The sequence below is a fragment of the Branchiostoma lanceolatum genome, chromosome 1 (genome assembly GCF_035083965.1).
Source record: "Branchiostoma lanceolatum isolate klBraLanc5 chromosome 1, klBraLanc5.hap2, whole genome shotgun sequence".
NCBI classification, from domain to species: Eukaryota; Metazoa; Chordata; class Leptocardii; order Amphioxiformes; family Branchiostomatidae; genus Branchiostoma; species Branchiostoma lanceolatum.
In genome coordinates, this window is record NC_089722.1 from 17,388,209 (window position 1) to 17,408,282 (window position 20,074).

The 20,074-nt window shown below is 39.7% G+C and overlaps 1 protein-coding gene across 7 annotated transcripts in view; it reads right to left on the reverse strand.

Annotated features, from left to right (window-relative positions):
* LOC136438470 (uncharacterized) overlaps positions 1-20,074 on the reverse strand; it is a 52,280-nt gene that overhangs the window by 18,340 nt on the left and 13,866 nt on the right. For 3 of the 7 annotated variants that reach the window (XM_066433273.1, XM_066433304.1, XM_066433281.1), the window contains exons 2-6: positions 7,039-7,121; positions 4,981-5,061; positions 2,960-3,007; positions 2,383-2,433; positions 274-384 (exon numbers count right to left, since the gene is read on the reverse strand). In XM_066433273.1, the coding sequence (XP_066289370.1) occupies positions 274-384; positions 2,383-2,433; positions 2,960-3,007; positions 4,981-5,061; positions 7,039-7,083 (336 nt within the window). In that variant the 5' untranslated portion in view covers positions 7,084-7,121. Of the gene's footprint in view, positions 1-273; positions 385-2,382; positions 2,434-2,959; positions 3,008-4,980; positions 5,062-7,038; positions 7,122-8,376; positions 8,638-12,568; positions 12,748-20,074 lie in introns of those variants that run through there. The other 4 variants (XM_066433296.1, XM_066433312.1, XM_066433288.1 and 1 more) reach the window with 4 other exon arrangements.

Sequence of the window (20,074 nt, forward strand, 5' to 3'; positions counted from 1 at the left end):
GACAAGCTATCTGGTTTGCTGCCATGCCATTCACCAGCCTAAAAAGTCTCTATTTGCCTATAGACTTTATCACAAGACACAACATCTGATAGAGGATGCATTAGAAGTGGAAAAGACAGGACAGGGTGCAATTAAACCACCACGAATCGAACCTTGACCACCAGTTACGATGTTAAAGCAGCCAAGAGATAACGACACAGGGCGGCATTGGCCACCAGTGCACCAGACAATGAAAGAAGAGCCACATCCACAGTCTGAGGTGTTAAGGGGTACCTTGGTACGTTTGACCCTCCGTTTAATTTTGTGCTTTCCCCTATCAGGAGAGCTGAAGAGTCGGAAGCCCTGCTTGATATAGATGCGCATGGGCCCGCCACGTGCTCTGATCTGTGAGGACCAGGGATGACACACAGTGAGGGGGAAGGGTATAGAATGCATGAATGGGTATGGAATGGACGACACATATGGTAGCATGAATGTATGAATTAGTATGATTTAACACGGAGAAGACAATCTTAGGCTACTTCTTCGGAGTAAAATTTTGACCCTTTTGTGAACACTGAAAATATTCCAAGCTTTGGCAAGATTTATGATGTCTGGCTGTTTGAATAATGCATTTTTTGCAGGCTCTACTTTGCAGTTGAATATCCAACATTTGAAAAAATGTATTCTAAGAGTTGTATTATGAAGAATTCCAACATGAACATTTGTACCCCCCATATCAATCAAAGTCTTTTTTGCTTTTGTACAATCAATAAAGATAGTCGATATACGTGTATCTTTAGATTCTTAACATGCTGTAAAATTGTTCTGCCACATTACATCCAAAGCAAGTTTAAAATATGAACCTAGATGTTTTTGCAGAAAGTTATCTTTTAAAGCACACTAGATAGCGACATTTGCTTTTTTGTCCCAAGGCAACGGTAATTTAGTCTAAGCCTCTTCAATGTTTACAGGCTCACAGTTCTTAGAAATGGCCCCATCTCATGATCAAGAAATACTTTTGCATGAATCTTTACAAATTTTACGGAATTTAATGTGAAGAAGGTGTGGTAACAAATGATGGGTGTGACAGGAACTTAGCATTAAGCGATGACAACATATGATACCTCATGCCTCAATTAGTCTAGCCATACACGTGGCAAATCACTTAATGTTATGTTACTGTTACAGTTACTGTAGAAAAGCCTTTCACAATGAGAAGTATCACCCAGTGTTTGTGAGAAGTAAAACCATGACACACAATGTGATTTGTGTACGGACAGCATACCTTAGCATGATGCCAACACCACCACCAACACCACCATCACCAGAATAAAACATGGTTAGAAGACACATCTGGGTTCAGTGAAGAATACTGCCAGTCGGACACCGAAACATCACATTCTTAGTAACTATGAATATCGGAAAGCATTAAATTGATACGTTTTCACACCATGGTGCTAAAAAAAGGAACTTGTGACGCTACTGTGATCCTTAAGGCTTGAGATCCAACGAAAGTTGTGTACAACAACTCAGGGTGCTATATCCAGTGGTACAACAACTGTGTGTCCATATCATAAAGCATTACTGTATTGATTCTGCAAATCTGAAGAGCCCCAAAAGTCCCACAAACTGTAGATTTGAGTAATATTGAAAGATCATTAATATTATCAACTTGGCATAAATGCTGTTGTTCCCTGCTAAGAATACTACTGAACTTAAGTTAATATCAAGGTCAGTTTCTCAGCAGACATTTAGCCATTACAGTTCTAAATCATATGTACTTGATGAGGAATTAACTTGTTCATTAATAATTTTATGATTCAAAAGATGTCTAAATCTAAAATTAACCATTCAATACCAGTCGGTACATGTATAATATACCGTTTTTGTTTATTTGCCACAAATCATTTTGTTGTGTACACTTTATTAAGACTCGCAAAGAGGTCAATTCCACTGAAAGTATGATTCTATATGCATTTGATAACTGGAACATCAAATGTTCTGCATACAAATGGATGGGATACTTGGTGGTGTCAGTGTATGAAGTAATGCTTCATGTATGTGTGAGGTAATTCATGATCCATCTGTGCAATAACTGAAGTGTGAACGTGCTACTACTACTACACAGATTCCCTGTGTGTCTGAAACTATGCAGCAAAATAGACATATGTGGCTGATTGTGTGCACATTCTGCAGACACCTATAGCTGATTGTGTGCACATTCTGCACACATCTGTAGCTAATTGTGTGCACATTCTGCAGACATCTGTGGCTGATTGTGTGCACATTCTCCAGACATCTATGTCTGATTATGTGCACATTCTGCAGACATCTATGTCTGATTGTGTGCATATTCTGCTGACATCTGCAGCTGATTGTATCAGTGAGTGGAGTACTTACGGCTGGGGAGCTGTCGGTAGATGTGGCAGATGACGCACTACTGTGAAACTCCTGTGAAGTACAATATACGCAGCTTAACCAATGAACAATCTGTCATATTAATACACAGGTTTTGCCACAGTAACACATTTCAGCAGCTTAACACATATGTATGCACAACAAAGGTATCATATATACCATACATACATACATACATGGTCATACTCTAAGCGAGTCGAAGCGCATACAAAGTTCTGCTTCCAGTATTCTCGGTTTTACATCATTTCCATCAGGTCTTTCCCACTTTTCAACATGACACGATATGATCATACACTGACACCCCCTTTTAGTGACTGCCTTTCATAGTTTAGGATGTGGATGAACTTTTCCAGTACATGTCACTTTACTTCTAAAGGAAATGAAATATAATCTACACAGTCTTTTCCACTGTGGGCAATAAAAATCAACCTCATACAAATTACAACCCAAACAAAACTCTGATGTTCTGGACATCGTTGTCCTCAATTCAGTCACTTATACTACGTTAGTTTATCAGTAAGCATGTTAAACACTCCACACAGGACAAGTTAGTACTTACCTCTTCCACCTCCTCCTCAAAAGTCTCCTCCACAGTTCTTATGACCGTCTGTGTGAGAGATGACAAACCACACGTCATGCAAAAAAACACACGTCATGCAAAAACCACACGTCATGCAAAAACCACAAGTCATGCAAAAATTACATGCCATGGAAAAAAATCACATGTCATAGAAAAAATATATGTCATGGAAAAATATCTATGTCATGGAAAAATCACACAGCATGGAAAAATCACACAGCATGGAAATATCACGTCATGGAAAAATCACACAGCATGGAAAAATCACACAGCATGGAAATATCTCTTGTGTCAAGCAACCTGTCATGTATTATGCAATGTCACATAGCTGAGGCATGTAGAAGGTGGATCAGGAAGGATCATTTAACAACAAAGAACTACAAATTGGGTTTCTCCATCAGACCTGTTCCATGAGCAATAGGCTACTATGCAAAGCCCTTGGCCTACTGCCAACATAACAGAGATCTACATATTATCTAAATTAGGATCGACATGGTAGAAAAATGGGTCTGCTCGGTGGCCATTCCAGCCAGACGAGACAGAATTATAGGATCAAGCCAGATAAAGAAGGAGACTGGCGTGTTGGGGGAATAGATGTAATCAGGCTTGAAAACTTTCCACAGAACAAATAGAGGTGTCAATTTGGAGTCTAACCAACCTTCTATCCTATGGAACATATTCAGAATTCTTAATTACAGCTTGGGCTGATACTGTAAACGCAGAAATGTTTGTGGTGGTTTTATGTTTGCGGTCTTTGCAAACAATGTCTTTTAACATATCAGATGGAACAGAAAAGTACAACACACTTTAAAAAAGAAGACATCCAAGATAATTTGTTTTTAATATCTTTTTGTTTTTAACATTCACATTCCATACAAGGAGTGAAAAAACATTTAAAAGGTGATAATTTGTAGTGCTAGATCTATTGATATGGCCCAAAATGATTGCAGATACCTACAGTGCATGATATTTGTGTCACTGCATCAATCTGTGAAGAATTTCCAATGGACCATGTTTTCAGCACCAAGGACATCTCCATGTCTCCCATTTTTCTCAGCATTAGGCCACACCGAGTTAATTTCTTGGTTAACAGATTTTTTTAATCATTATTTTAGCATCAAAAAAGTCAAAGTCTAGCATGAAGACATCATTAAAACAGAAGGCTGGAGTGAAAACCTGACCCTGTTCACTCCCTGAAACTGTGCACACCAAAGTACAAACTTTCCTCTGCGATTCTGTTTTCATGTTGATTTTTTTTAAATTCCGTTAACCAAGAAATTAAATTGGTGTGGCCTTAATGGACCTAATACTGTCAATGCAGAAATGCTTGCAGTGGTTGTATGCTCTCGGTTTTTGCGGTAAGCTCGTCGCTAACTTAAATCCACCGCAAAAATTTTTTGCTGGTGTTTCTGTAGCGCTACTATTGTTTCAAACGTGAACTTAAAACCACCGTAAACACTCCATTTTCTCTCTACCGCAAAATTAAAACCATGTAATTATTAGAATTAAGATACCATTTATGTGTAAGGATTCCACTTTATGTTGGTAGATATATTAGGACTTGAATCATGTAATTTGCATCTTTCTCATAATTTATAATTTTGTCTGATCCTTTAAACTACTCACTCATGTAATGAAATGAAAACTCCAGCCTCCAAGCTGATTGGAGTTTCTCACAAATAATCAAAGGTTCGAACAAATGTTTGGGGAAACGCTGTTCCGTACTTACCCTGGACCTTTACAAAAGATCTGGATCCAGTTCAAAGGACTTTTTACCATTGAGACACTTTCCCTAACAGCTTTTGTTTAAATTGCAGGTAACATCTATTGTGCAGCGAGTGGGGTTAAATATCATGTAGTTTGTATCTTCGTTATACTTTGTCCTTTTTGTCCGACCCTTTCCTCACTCATGACCTCATGACATAAGTTTTTTACGAATAAACAAAGGTTCAAACAAACAAATGTACAAGTGTTAAGGGGAACCACTGTTCCGTACTCACCCTGGACCCATCCTCGTTGACAACCACCTGTTCTCCAACCACACGCTGCCCCAGCCTCGATGATGACTCATCGCCCGCGGCCTGCACAAAATGTCAAAGGTCACATAAACCATCGGAGACTAAAGACTTGAAACAGCCCGCATCATCCATTGAGGCACGTCATTTTGAGGATGTATTGCCCATCACATTGGGTTTTTATCAAACATACTACCAGCTAGGAACAATGTGGATATGTGGCTCAGTCAAGCAAATCTGAGGAATGGACATATCTGTGACCTGAATCCATAACATATGCTAAACTTTCATTCATTCATCATTCCCTGGGCGCCAGACTAGTACCGGGTCGCTAGCGATTTCCTACGGTGGCCAGAGAACAGTCTGCCCGCCCGGTCTTAATCAACGCTCCGGGGAGTTGAGCCCGTGGGAGTGAACCGCGCCCCTTTTAGGCCGGTCAACTCCCCGGCTAGAACTCCCCCAGTGCGCTAATTAGGGTTCGGCGGGCTGGGGTCTCTGTGCCACCGAGAGAACTGACTGCAAGGTACCGGCTAAAGAGAACCGGCTAAAAGGCCCGATAAACAGTCTGGAACCCAGGGTATCATTCATCATTGTTTCCTCCTTTTTTGTTTAGCTGAGGATATGATGGATGGATCACAGGTATTTTCATAATCTTCTCTCTATTTGTCATCTTCAATTCAGGTGAAGCATGATGCTTTTTCAAGTAGCTAGAAGTGCATGCAATGCTCACATTTTTTACCCAAGCACATCTGGTTTAAGTATAAAAAATGCACATTTTCAATGAAATACAAAATGCACCAGAAATGATTACCATATAAAGATTATGAAGATACAAAAAATGTAACAGTTCCTCAAGCAACTTAGTTTGTGAATTTTGAAAACAGACATTTCAGATAGCAATCCACTACCTTTCGTCACTAGTGGATCATCATACCTAAAAACGTCTGACCATTTTCAAAATTCCTCACCACAAAGACCAACATTTTTTACTGGAAAAGACGAAAATAATGTGGTATTGAAATCTGTGTGGTCTTTGATTTGAGATCCTCTCATGGGATCTTGTAAGAGAGAGAGCTTGGTTACGGATTCAGCAGTCTGTGTACGTAGGTAGGCAGATTAACACAAAAGCAGGTGAGACATTTTTATTTCGGGCCTTAGGCTTTAGGGCACTGGGCCATAGGCATTATGGTACTTTCTGATCCGTTCTTTCAAGTCGTTAATGGTTTATTAAATTATATGTAAATGTTTCTGTCATTCATGGAAGAACACATTTTACTTGTGTAACAACTCCATTCAGGTACAGGGACATGTATCTAACCCTCTGTACCTGATGTTACGTGTAGGTACTAAAATCGTGTGGGAAGGAGGTCAAGCTATTTTTCACTACGTCTGACCTATCTCTCAACTGTGACCTCCTTCTGTTGGGGTTCTACCATTAAACAGTGTCAAAAGCGTGCAATGTGGATCAAACGGAGAGAGACATCAGAACAAATCTTCCACCTGTGATGCTACTGGGTACAAATGGAGGTCAGAATCCACCTGTGCCAGAGGACGGTGCCGTTAGTGATATACAGAACAGGGTTGGAAATACTGGGTGCATAAGGCCACACCAATTTAATTTCTTGGTTAACAGCTTTTTTTTTCAATTTTAGCACAAGGACATCATTAAAACACGAAGGCTGGGGTAAAAACTTGCACCTGACCCTGTTCACTCCCTGAAACTGTGTGCACCAAAGTATAAACTTTCCTCAGAGATTCCGTTTTCATGTTGATTTTCCAATCTAGCATTTTTTTTAAATTCCGTTAACAAAGAAATTAAATTGGTGTGGCCTAATGCACTTAGTGCACCCAAATTTGTGCATGTACCTGTGCACCTATTTCTAACTGTGAGGTCTATACAATATAGGTGCACCAGTGCACCTGAGTATGTTTGTACTGGCTACTGGGTAAAGACTAACTATTGTAGCTAGAAAATTTCTGTCCTGGAATGGAGGGGCGGGTCCTGGAGACAGCCAAAGGCTCACCAAGGACTTGCCAACTTACCCCTTTCTCAATGACCAGGTATTCTTCTTTCTCAGGGAACGACATTCTTGTCTACTGCGTTACACCATATGTGGAAACTCACCCTGAAAAACAAGTCCTAAAGTTTAGATATGATAGTGCACGACATCAAGATGTCAATCAAGATATGTCATCAGCAACAACAACAAAACATCAACTCATACACTTCTATCCATGTCAAATATGATATTGCAAGACAATTTCATGGACTGTTTTGATATACAGACAAGGCTTAAAGCGGAGTGCTTTTAATATATTTGCTATGTATATTTAACCACTTTGAAATGTCAGTGTCTTTTAATATTTTATAGGGTTGTCTCCATGTGAGCTACAATGTATTCTATAGTTTTTTTTATGAAACTCACAGAAATTAAAGTTGGCCTAAGTACAGTAGCATTCGGAACCACAGATTTACACCATTCAAATATTCAACTCTAATAAAAATGCAAAATATCTTGAAGACAAATATGACAGCATCAAAGAATACAGAACTAAAAATAGTCAAAAGCCTAGCACGTCCAGTCCTCGACAAAAGATACAGAAACCGGAAGTTCTGCTGCAGTACCAAGAAAAAACACCAGGGTGGCCCAAATCCACATTGTCATTCCTTTGTCTTTCTAATACCTACCCACAGACCAAATATCATCACAATCTATCCAGAGGTTCTTGAGTTATTGCTGACCACAAATATTTAGAAACAAAGACGGATCCACACACACACACACACACACACACACACACACACACGCACAATATCTTCATTTTTCATGGATGTAATGAGCTACAATGTTAGATATAATTATTGTAGAAGTACCAGGTAAAAAACAAATCAGACATGTCTAGACTGCCATGTTTCATTCAACACAGTACAAATAGAATTGTCATGACCTTTAAACCTTCAGACACAAATATCATGAGTTTGAATCTATGATATCTGGATATATTTGTCAAAATATCTTAAAGTTGCCACATCGAGAGGTTGTGACTGCTTCACACTGTCCACAAAACGCTATCATTTGTAGTTACTGAAAAGGCGAAAGACCAAAAATGTTCCTGTTCTATCCGCCAAAAATAGTTACTCAAGCAACTGGATAAAATTTTGAAACAGTCAGACGTTTCAGATAGCATCCGCTGTCTTTCGTCAGTGACTAAGGACAGATCTGTTAGAACTAGGTTTTTATACCAAACCTCCTGTTCTATCATTTACAAAATGGCGGCAAAGTAAAACAACTATGTCACCTTCATGAGATTAAGAGACATCAAAGGCTGTGTCCTTCAGACCACCTGATAAGCATAACATTTTCTAGCAATTGTACTTACAACTTGAACTTGCACCAGGACACATAGAAGCACCAAGATGACAAAAATCCCTACACGGCATTGTCCAGTGAAACCAAGGTCACAGTACTACGTGAGAAAGTTCCCAAGATCGCACCCTTTCATCGACCTATACGCTCATCATTGTCACAACAGGGCCCTGGATAGACCAGTCTGGTCGGTCAGATTTAAGGAGTGAGTGAACAAAAAGAATTGACATTTTCTTTGCGTTGTCTCTGATTTGGCTCAGCCCTGCCCTACAGCGATGGCTCATGATTGGTTGGCACCACATACAAAGACTGTTCTCAATCCCACGGTAGTGTTGTATTACAAAACAATATACAGAAGTACACAGACCTTTTTATATTCAAGTCACCTTTAACATCTAAACTTGCCATTCATCCATCAATAATATACAAAAGTTTACATAATTGTTTACCTTTAGATTACCTTTTCTCCCCTACATTGCTGGAACCAATAGAAATTCTGGGAAAACATTTTAGTTTCAAGGCCACACCAATTCAATTTCTTGGTTAACAGATTTTTTTAAAACTTTAGCACGAGGACATTCATTAAAACAGAAGGCTGGGGTGAAAACTTGCACCTGACCCTGTTCACTCCCTGAAAGTGTGCACACCATGTTTTCATGTTGATTTTCTAATCTAGCATTTTTTTTTAATTCCGTTAACCAAGAAATTAAATTGGCATGGCCTAAGTGTGAGAAAATTTTTACTACTTCTATATCTAATATTATGAAGCTAAAGGTCAATGAATTATTATGCAATGTACATGTACATGTATGAGGGAAGATTATATGGCAGTCACCTCAGCCTACCACAACTTTCCCAAATCCACAACAGAAAAACACTCTCCTCTTAAAATCATAGAATCCACAAATTATTGAAAAGTGGGTCTTTTTGTCTTTATCTACTTCCAAAAAATTAATTTGCTGTCCTTTGCAAGGATCATGAGCCTCCATTATGATTAAAACAATAATTAGCCTCTACCAGGCTCTGCGGATGGCTGAAAAAATAGTAGAAATTGGCCAAATAGAGTGAATAGTATGCTATATTAAAGGGAGTCGGCTATGGAGAGAGGGTTCAATATCCCGGAGAGAGGGTCCAATAAGAGCGGCAAACTGTACCCCTATAGGAGGGCCTGCATGGGGGGGTCCCGACAACGCTCTACGCTAAATTCGGAGGGCCGGCTACGCCTTACGCTAAATTCAGGTAGCCTCAATACGCTCTACGCTAAATTCTGAAGCTTCCCAATGCATTATGCAGGACTCAAAAACCTAGCGGCTGAACCAAGGCGTCAAAGGTGGTAATGTATGAGATTTGGAGGTGACAAAAACATAGTCTTGATAGCCAGGATTTTGTACATTTTTTTTTAGATTATGGCACAAACGAGCGCTGAAGACGGGTAATTTATAAGGGGGGTGGTCCCCGGAAAATGTTCAAAATGTAAAAGTCTAGACCCTCTGAAATGCTATTTCCTGAATTCTGAGGGGCAAATGTTGCTGGTAAAGTAACTAAGGTTCATGGCATCTCTATATGTGAAAAAAATAGGGTTTCAACTTGAGTTTTCGGTTACAACGCCCACCCGACATAAAATATTTCCGCCGGAGCGCGACATTGAAAATTTTGAAATTTTTGACCAATTAAAACGCTGTTTCCTGACTTTTGAGGGGCAAATTTTGCTGATTAAGTAAGCTAGATTTTATGACATCTCTATACGTGAAAAATACAGACGGATTTCAGCTTGAGTTTTGGTGTGCGACACCATCGAGCCCTCCCGACAATCGCGACATATTTTTCGCCGGCGGCAACATTCTCCCCCTGGAAAATTTTGAAATCATGACCCCCTGAAACGCTTTTCCCTGAATTTTGAGGGGCAAATTTTGTTGACAGATAATATTACAAACATATACAGAAGTGTTTCAACTTGAGCTTTGGGTGGCGACGCCGTCCCGACATATACGCCGATGGCGCAACGATCTTAGGGCGGTCCGGGAGTATGGTAACGTCGGAGAAAATGTTGAAATCTTGACCCGCTGAAACGCTATTTCCTGCATTGTGTAGAGGGGGAGGATAGCAAAACAAAGCAGACTGCGGACATGACACTCGTTTGTGACGTAGAGCAAGGTTGGAAAAGTTTGACAACGCTTTACGCACAATTCATCAACTACGTTTTACGCTAAATTCCGGGTAGCCACTACGCATTATGTAGAATTAGAGTGGCCAATAACGCTCTACGCAAAATACACCGATTACGCTCTACGTTGAATTGGAGGGGTCGGCAACGCTCTACGTAAAATTAAAACGGCTGATTACGCTCTACGTAAAAGGGCATACAGGCCCTCCTATAGCAAACTAATTATATTACCCCTCTTTCATGTTTTCCTGTCTATTATATGGCCAATTTCTACTCTTTCCAGCTGCCTCTTTTAATAGCCTGGTAGAGGCAAATTATTATAAAAACACTCCTCTTGGTTAACTGTTGCTGTTGGATGCTGGTCCTCTGGGGATAGGCCTGTCTATCAAAATGGAAAACATATTTTATCATGGCCTCCTCGGCTCAAATAACACCACAGATAGGTCACAGGAGTTCATCCTAGGACAACATGTCCATATTAAGGGGGAAGAAATGTCAAGCTTTGATTTCTTAGATTTCTGACCATCTGAGACACTGAGTACGGCCCTTTCAAAAGGAGGTCAGATACTGTAATTCTTGTTTCTTTTCACTGTTTTCACGTCACCTCTGTACCATGAACTTATCATCACCATGAAAACAATTGTAATTTTTTATGGTTCCTTCACACATCCGTTCTTTAAATGACTTGGCGCCACCCTGAAGTTAAAGTTCAGTGAAAAGGTCCATTTTCCACCTGCACTGTGAAATTTTGCTACCATGAAGACAACGTGAATTACAGTATCTCCTTTCCAAGCAAAGCATTAGAGGGGACTCAAGGGATTTTGCAGCCTAATGACTTCCATATGTGAGAAGCTCCTGAAGGGAAAGGCATCCTCCTGAGATACAAATAGGGGTTACTTTGTTTGTAAACATGGAGAAAACAAGTCTCTCTGCTTGGTCAACATTGACACTAAATTGTCACAGGTGATATCATTTTCCCATCAAAAATCATCTCCTTGGAGATACACATGTACATCCTGATAAAATATGGCTTCAGCTTTGCTAAATTTCCTAATAATAAGAAGTCAGCCATGGAGGACAAATTAAGTGCTGTGGAGGAGGCTCTCCGGATTTGTTCAAGCAGGAGCTCAAAGTAAGTAATTATACGTAGGTCTTACATGTAGATGAATTTAACGAGCATTTCCCTGATCACTAAAATGAGAAAAATCTATATCTATCAGTGTACATGGACAGCCACAACCCAGCCTACAGTACGCCCAGCACCTACGGCCGGTGATTCCAGCAAGACATGATTGGCCTGATCAGCCACTCCCGCACCCACAAGGGCGACTGAAGTCGAGGTCTTCATCGACTAGGATGGACGAACATCACATGGACACAATCCCCCCTCAATACGTAACAGTTGATTTTGAGTTGCACTGTTCACAAGCCAATTAGCAAATAAAAAGGCAAACAAATAGCAAAACATTATAAGTCACCATGGCAAGCTTAAGGGCAAAAATATCAATATTCTGCACAGAATATCTCTGACACATCCTTCCTCTGTAATCCAAAATGGTGGGAGGTTTCCGCCAAGGGAATATTACCCCAACTTAAGGTCTGCCCTAACTTACATTTACATAACCTTGTCCTCATTAAACTTAACAGGCATCAGACAACAGATCAGTTTTGAATTTCTGCCTTACTATCACTACAGTCATGTAAACTGATAACATGCAATGTACTTTTATATTATTCTTTCCATATAACGAGGCTCCTATAAAATCTGAAATATGGGTTCTCATATAATATTACTCTTTAGATAAACATGACGATATTATCAGTATCATCCGTGAAGATATACTATTGCATTTGAATATCATGTTACAGATATAAACAAAACATGATTTTGATTGTAACATTTATGTACAGATTATCACTCCATTCGTTCTCGAATTGTCTCTACAGCCATAAATGCATATCACTTCCGGATGAGGTTTGCCCCCATTTTATTCCGAAAGGAAACAATATCATAACAGTTATGATACAACTATGTTCCTACCATATACAGCAGTCAGGGAGTCCCTCTAAGCTGGCCGAGCTACAGGATATGGCTGCTCTATGTCTGTACGGGATCAGATAGCCTGAAATATGCATGGGATGCAGGCGGCATTCAGTGACCATACTCCCCTTCCCCATCCCCTCACTGCATCCATGCTAGCTGATGACACCCATTTCCTAACCACTGAGAGCACATAAACAGGACCAGTCCACTAGATAAAGAGGGGGATGCAGGGTGGTTGAGGGGTGTGTCAGAAAACAACAAAATGTGGGAGCAATAAAAACTTGAAGGAGAAAAACCAAATCAATTAGGACTGGAGCACGCAAGACCATTTTTGGGGACCTATATATTTAGGTTAGTAAAATTTCCAATTTTCATCCTTTTGGAATATCCCGCATATCATCTCATCTATCCCTTATCCCAAAGGCCATAAATCATATCATATTTGGTGCCAAATTTCATTATGGATACCAATCAATAGTAGTTAAATTACTGGTTAACAACAGAATAGTACACCAAGTAATACAAACAGTATATCATGAACACAAAGTCAGGAGCCTCCTGTTCCATTCGGAATTTATTCATTCATCTTCATTTTAGGGATTATGATATTTCAGCTCCCAACTTATTTGCATAATACTAGGTTCCTATGAGAAAATTCTATATATGCCCACACAATGCCATTATCAAATCATGGCTGTAGACTCCATCAATGATATCTGCTAACAGTTACATGAATTTCTGAAGCACTGTCGAAGCATAAAAGAAGAAAAAGTCGTTCAAATTCAACTGTTAGTGTATTGCGAAAATGTAGTGGTCCAAGCGAAACACAGCAAAATCTAGAAGCTAATTGTATCAATCCCTAAAGTGTTTTATCATTTTAGTTACCATTAATACTGTATGTGCCTAAGTTTCAGAAACAGATTAAAGAAGAATGATGCTTGTCAATAAAAATAATTGTCATTAACAAGAGAGATATAGAAGCAGGATAAAGCATCTAAATTCTTTTTTAGCATTGTGTATTTATTCGTAAATAAACTTCAGATTTTCAATATGTAAAAAAATCTATTTCCATTCTATTTTTGCTAATATCTGAAATGCGCAAAATTTACTTTGCAAATACATCAAAGTGTATTAAGTTAATTATGTACCCAAGACTTCTTGAGTACATTAGATTAAAGCAACACGTACGTAAAATATCAACCAGAGAGGCTGAAAAATATTTCCTTATTTGGAGGGGACTTGGCATGAATATAGACCATAACGTGCCATCCATTATTTATTAGATTGATTTCATACAAAGTAGGGATTCCTTAGTTCACCACGATCCATTTTCTTCAGCATGAATAATTGCGAAGGCGGAATGACATGGGGTGATTGATAGGGGAATAATACGCAGCTCAAAGTTTTCTTTTCATATTACAAGATTTTACTTTAATCGTTACTAACGTTATATTTGACACTTGACCCCAAATATATATCATAGATATAGATAAATTTGCAGCTAGGTGAAAACGTTGAAACTTTGGCTCTTGTTAACATGTGGTTGTGAAGAATGAACTTTCAAATTATTTTTCAGTCATTCACCAACCTGATTATGCATCTCCTCCCATAAAAGAAGAAACCAAAAGCAGAAGTTCAACTGCAGTACTTAAGCAAGCTGCTAGGGGGCCCATAAGCAAACTTGACCTCAATTTTCCCTACCACAACCCACATACTAAATATCATAAGAATCCATCCACAGTTTCTCAAGTTATGTTATCCACAAACATACACAGACTGACAGCTCCAAAAAATTTCTTTACTTCCTTCAAAAAGAGGTCATTCTTGTCAACCCTTACAGGCTCTTCCTGTCCTGTCTTCATCACTAAGGATTATCAATAAACAAAAGTGACAGTTCGAGGGCAGCAAAACTTTCCAGTACTGACACTTTCCAGTGACGGATACATCAGTCTTGATGAGAGGTACAGTCAAAACTGCCAGGGAAGCCCTCTCAAAAGACCCTATGCCTAAACACTTCGCCTGACCTCATCCAAACTCATCTGGGTCTGATATATCAGTGTCCATGCCATGGGGCACAAAAACCTTATGTGACGCTCTGGATACATTGTCTATGCAATTATAAATATTTAACATGTAACATTTTTAAAGTATTTGCCAGTTTCTTTCATGTCTCTCCACTCGAAGTAATATAAGAAAAGTGGTAGATACTTAAGACTCGCTGCATATTTTTTTTTTTTTTTCATAATTGCACAGACAATGTATCCAGAGCGTCACATAAGGTCTCTGCCCCATGTACACTGCATATCAGACCCGGATGATTGATGTCGAATGAGTTTGGGTGAGGTGTTCAGTCTATGTGGACAGGTAAATTACTCTGCTACTGAAAACAGCAAGGAAACTTGCTGCCCTATGTGCCAATAGGCACTACAACTTAGTACAAGGGTCTGAAAGAAAGAACAATGCAAAGGTCACAAAAAAGGTTTACTTTGCCAGGACCTCTTATCAAATCTGAATGTAAAAAAAGAGTCAGGGGTCACACATTGTGAATCGATATTACATCTTTTCCACAAGATATTCATCTTATCTACCATTCTCTTTTCCCAAGGAAGATTCGCCTAAAAAGTTTGTACGACAAAACAAGTTTGATTTCTTTCATAAATATATTAATGACAAATCAAAATGTCACTGGGTCGAGCGAGAGGGTCGATTCCTGATCTGATTTTCCCTGACTTTCCGTCTTCACACGGAACTGACGTCAAGAATAACAAGGTAGACCTTTCCGTAATCGCATTGAATGTTGTACGTCAATGCTAACGATATAGAGTCGCCATTATATGCAATTAGCAGGGACAAGAATGAAAACTAAAATAGAGCACTGATTCAAATCTCCAAGTCAGAATTATCAAATTTTGAGTTTGAGTCTTTGGTAAACTTCATCATTATTCTCGGACAAGGCTGTAAGTCACAATTGTGACTAAAAAAAAGAAAGGTATAAATCATATTAGGTATAAAATACATTTATAACTAAAAAGCGAACAAATTACCATCATTTTGTAACAGCCATTGTAAAATTACTTGCTAATTTGCATTTATTGTAAGAAAATTCCTAATTGTATTTACAGACAAAATACATTTAGAAGACCCATTAATGATATCAAGCTCACACATAGAAATAACTTATCAAATGATATACAAAATCTTTACATGGTGTTGAAAAAAAGGCTCTAATCTACCCGACATTACAAAAACAAATTACCATCATGTACTTTCTTAACACATCTATTTTTTCAAAGCTCACCAAATCACCAACAACCGCCTCTCAGTCAATGAAGAATAAGAAGTCCACATAAGCTGGTTAAATCGAAACAGACTAACTGGTAAAACCCTGAGTTCACACTGAGAAGGCAGTGCCCCATGTTTGAATACACGTCTTTTACAACAACATGCCAGAAGGTAGATCGCATTACTTCTGCGACCTTTACCTTCAGCTTGTTTAAACAAGCCAGGTAGTGAAGTTACACCTGCAACCAATACAACATGGGGAAAACCTCTCCTTCGGGACAAACCATTACTCCACCTTTCCATTTTTTTTGTCCCTTTCAATATTTGAGAGCCAATGTTTTGATTTTCGATGTTGAATCTGTCTTCTTAAGCCTACAAAAATACATTTTTATCAATGTCATGTCATGAAGTTCCCATTTTGGGGGACGGACAAGGTGATTTTTTTTTTCCGTCCCAACAAGCAAGTTTCCGTCCTGGAACGGAGGGACGGGTCCTGGAGACAGCCCTGCATTACATACTGTAAAAGCCAATATAAAAGGGAGAGGTTTGCGGGGATGTAAGTGTTCAGTAGAGAGAAAATGGAGTGTTTGCATTGGTTTTAAGTTTGCAGGGAAGAGGTCACCGCAACAAACACAGTTTTCGATCTTCTTTGGCAGTCCAGTCTCGGAAGTCACAGTTTTCGATCTTCTTTGGCAGTCCAGTCTCGGAAGTCACAGTTTTCGATCTATACATCTTAATTTGTATGGGCCATGACTAAGTCATGACTAAGTCATGGCTTGCAGAAAGTAGAACTGTAGTGTGATGACTGAAAGCAATAAACAATAATCAGTATGTACCTCTTAAGGTCTTAAGCCCTATCAGCCCTTTACCCCTTATTGATTGGTTTGGTAACCTACCCCATTAAGATAACAACTTAACAGATTAAAGTATGTGGTACCCTGTAGGGCAAATAAAGAAGAGAAGGGAAGCTAGGGGCATGTTCTACATTCCTATAGTTTTCTACCAGCTCCATTTATTCACAGTTCAGAGTTCTAATTTTCATTGGTCAAGTTTGATATACATTTCCTTTTTCCTTGTTTGCCATGGTTTCTTTCTTGAGAGGTGTTTTCACTTTTTCCTGGTGACCGCTCGACCACATATTCATGACACTGCAAAAATGCATTCAAACGTGATACTATTGTGCTACACTATTGTTTCAACCACAAACTTTAAACACAGCAAAAACCAGGTTTTCCCTTCTAAAGCACAATCAAGTCCCCTCAAAAGTACATGAATTTACAGTAACTAATGCCATCACCTTGTATTTTCATAGCATGTAATTTGTAACACACAATCTGTTGAATTAAGGTTAAGTGCACCAGTACTGTAACAGCAGTCCCCTCAAAAATGAATTTCGAGCCCTGGTCTGATAGAGTCAATGTCATTGACCTCCACTAGCACTAGCACTGGATTCAGGAAAGGACCCCCCCCCCCCATCCCCAGTAATTGACACCCAGCTGAGTACTCTTCAAGCAGAGGTTGGTGGGGAAGATTGTCACATTCTTCTCATATCTATATACTCCGTTTGCCGTCAGCAATTCCTAAGTGGAGAGTTTGGTAGAAAACAGGGAATATCACAATCTTCCCCACCAACCTCTGCTTGGAGACAGTACCAGCTGTTGTCGTGGTAACCATTACACACAAATCCTTCCGTCTGTCACCAGTTCTCCTGCCTCGGCCACCACAGAACACAAACATGGGTCACCCCTGGGCAAACTCTTCTGTCACCACACACTGAGACACAGTTTACCTTGGCAGGGCTGGGTACACACAGTTAAGTACATGTTTTCAGTGGAGGGGGTATTCTTTACACATTAGCATTGCCTAAACTTGTGTAAAAACCCAAAGGGGCGAGGACGCCGCTCCCGGGATTCGAACCCACGCCGATCCCGATCCACACGGTTTGGGAATTCAACATGCTAACCACTAGGTCAAAAGGTCCGGACCGGCCGGTTAGACTGGTCAGTTACTGAGTTAGTGGAGGTTGATCCCCACTGTTACACTTGGGGTATGAGGGGCTGCAAACTTTTGATAACATTGCTTACCTCGTTTGACAGAATTAGTCATCATATAAAACAACACTTAAGTTGATACACTACTTTCTTTTATAATACTTTATGGTGCAGCGGTCACCATACATAAAACCATTGCAAACATTTCAAGAACTACTGTACTTCTAGCCTCTACCAGGCTCCACTGATCGCTGGGAAAACAGTTGTCCTGGGCTTGTCTGTTCTGTCACGGTCTGCTCGCAGAGCAATAAAAGGATCATTTAGCTACTTGGCACCTATCAGATAGTGATCAGTGCCGATCAAAGAACTTGCCGACTTTTCACAGTCTCCTCAGTTGCCAATTTGACCCTATCTCCTTAGCCGACTCCCTTCAAACATTTGACTCTATTTGGCCAATTTCTACTATTTTCCCAGCAACCGGGGGAGACTGGTAGTGTCTAAGAAATCCGGCAAATAGAGTGAATAGTATGCCAAGGGTAGTCCGCTATAGTCCGGAAGTTCAATAGGCGACCCAGATAGCGGTCTAACCTTGGCATACTAGTCACTCTATTTTGCCGATTTCTACTGTTTTCCCAGCGATCAGCGGAGCCTGGTAGAGACTGCTGTACTTCAGGCTCATGACTTCAAAACCTCAATCCAATTGTACAACTACAAGCTGTGGAAATCCCGCTAAGTAGCTGATAACCCAGCAGATTTAAACAAGGGTCAACACAATAATCCACTTCACCTTGACTCAATTACTAGTAGCTAACCTGCCATATCAAACTGGAGATTCGAGGAACGAATCCTAAAAAGAAAAGGGGGAGTAGTGTAACAGTGACCTTTTAGCCTAGCAGTTATGGCATGCGCCTGTGGACTGGCTACCCTAGGTTCATCCCCAGGAGACTGTTCTACTTTCCTCTAGTGTTTCAGTGTCAACACCATAATCCTGGACTCAATTAGCTAACCTGCCATTTAGCAAGCTGAAACTAATCTGCATGACCAAACCACAAGCTACACAAACCTGGCTGGAAAACAATCACTTACCAAGAGGGCGTGAAATTCTGTGTTTGTTTTGGACACTTTCACTACTTGTGGCTGTCTGATTTAAATCAGCAGAGGAATGACAGGAGCACAAAAGATTGACGACCTGTTAATGATAATTACAGGGCTGGAAACACCTTTTTATTTAATGTGGGGGCACCAATGCACCTAGATATTTGTGTACGGTTTAATCTTATATTGTGCACCCAGAATTTTCTCTGTGCACCTAAATTCTTAATTCATGCAGGTGTAACACTGCACCGATCCCAAAAATAAATTTTGAGCCCTGAATTATGATTATGAATGGATCATAATAGAATAGAACCCCCAATGAATTTTTGGGACAAAGCCTCTTTGAATGCTTACCTGTAAAACCTTGAAAGGTCACCTTTCCCTACTCGGTGCAAGCAACCGAAAGCTTACAGTGTTGCCCCCTGTGGAATACTGGTGAACCTTCTGTTCAACAACGATAAGAGTTATCACATAGCCATTAAAGAGTTCTATTCCCACAGCTTTCCTTCTACCATAGCTAGAAGCATGCATGTAGCTAAGTCTAAGAGCACGCACAATGTGGAAAATCCAACTAAGATATGCCATGATAATCGAATGTGTTTAAAAGACAGAAGATCAGAAATCTTATTATGTCCAATGTATTAAAGCATTACATGCATGGATTTTCCACATCAGGGTGGATTCACAGCACCTAACACTCATGATCTGGATCTGTGGCTGATAGTCTCTAATAATCTTGCATGAGAGTAGTCCATAAAATCTTAAGAGTCATGTTAATAAAGATGCATACTTTCAGTTTATGTGAATGACACAGCTTTCAACAGTCAAAAGCCGTCCTTTGCAGACTTGTAGAATTGGGCCAGGTTCTCTAATGCTGGGAGAGAGCGTGCGGAAAATATCTCCGCTGACATTACGAAACCCTGCCCTTGTTGAAAATCGAAAATCAGCGCTCCCGAAATAAACCGCGGCTCTCCTAGAAGTCTGCGAGGGAGACTACAGACAAAGGTATTATCACACACTCACTCTCACTCTCACTCTTTCCCATAGCTTAGTCAGCCGTAGGGGCAGAAAACGTTCAGTATTGTATACATGTATGTACTGGTATGTATTAAACATTTAATTACCTGGATAAAAA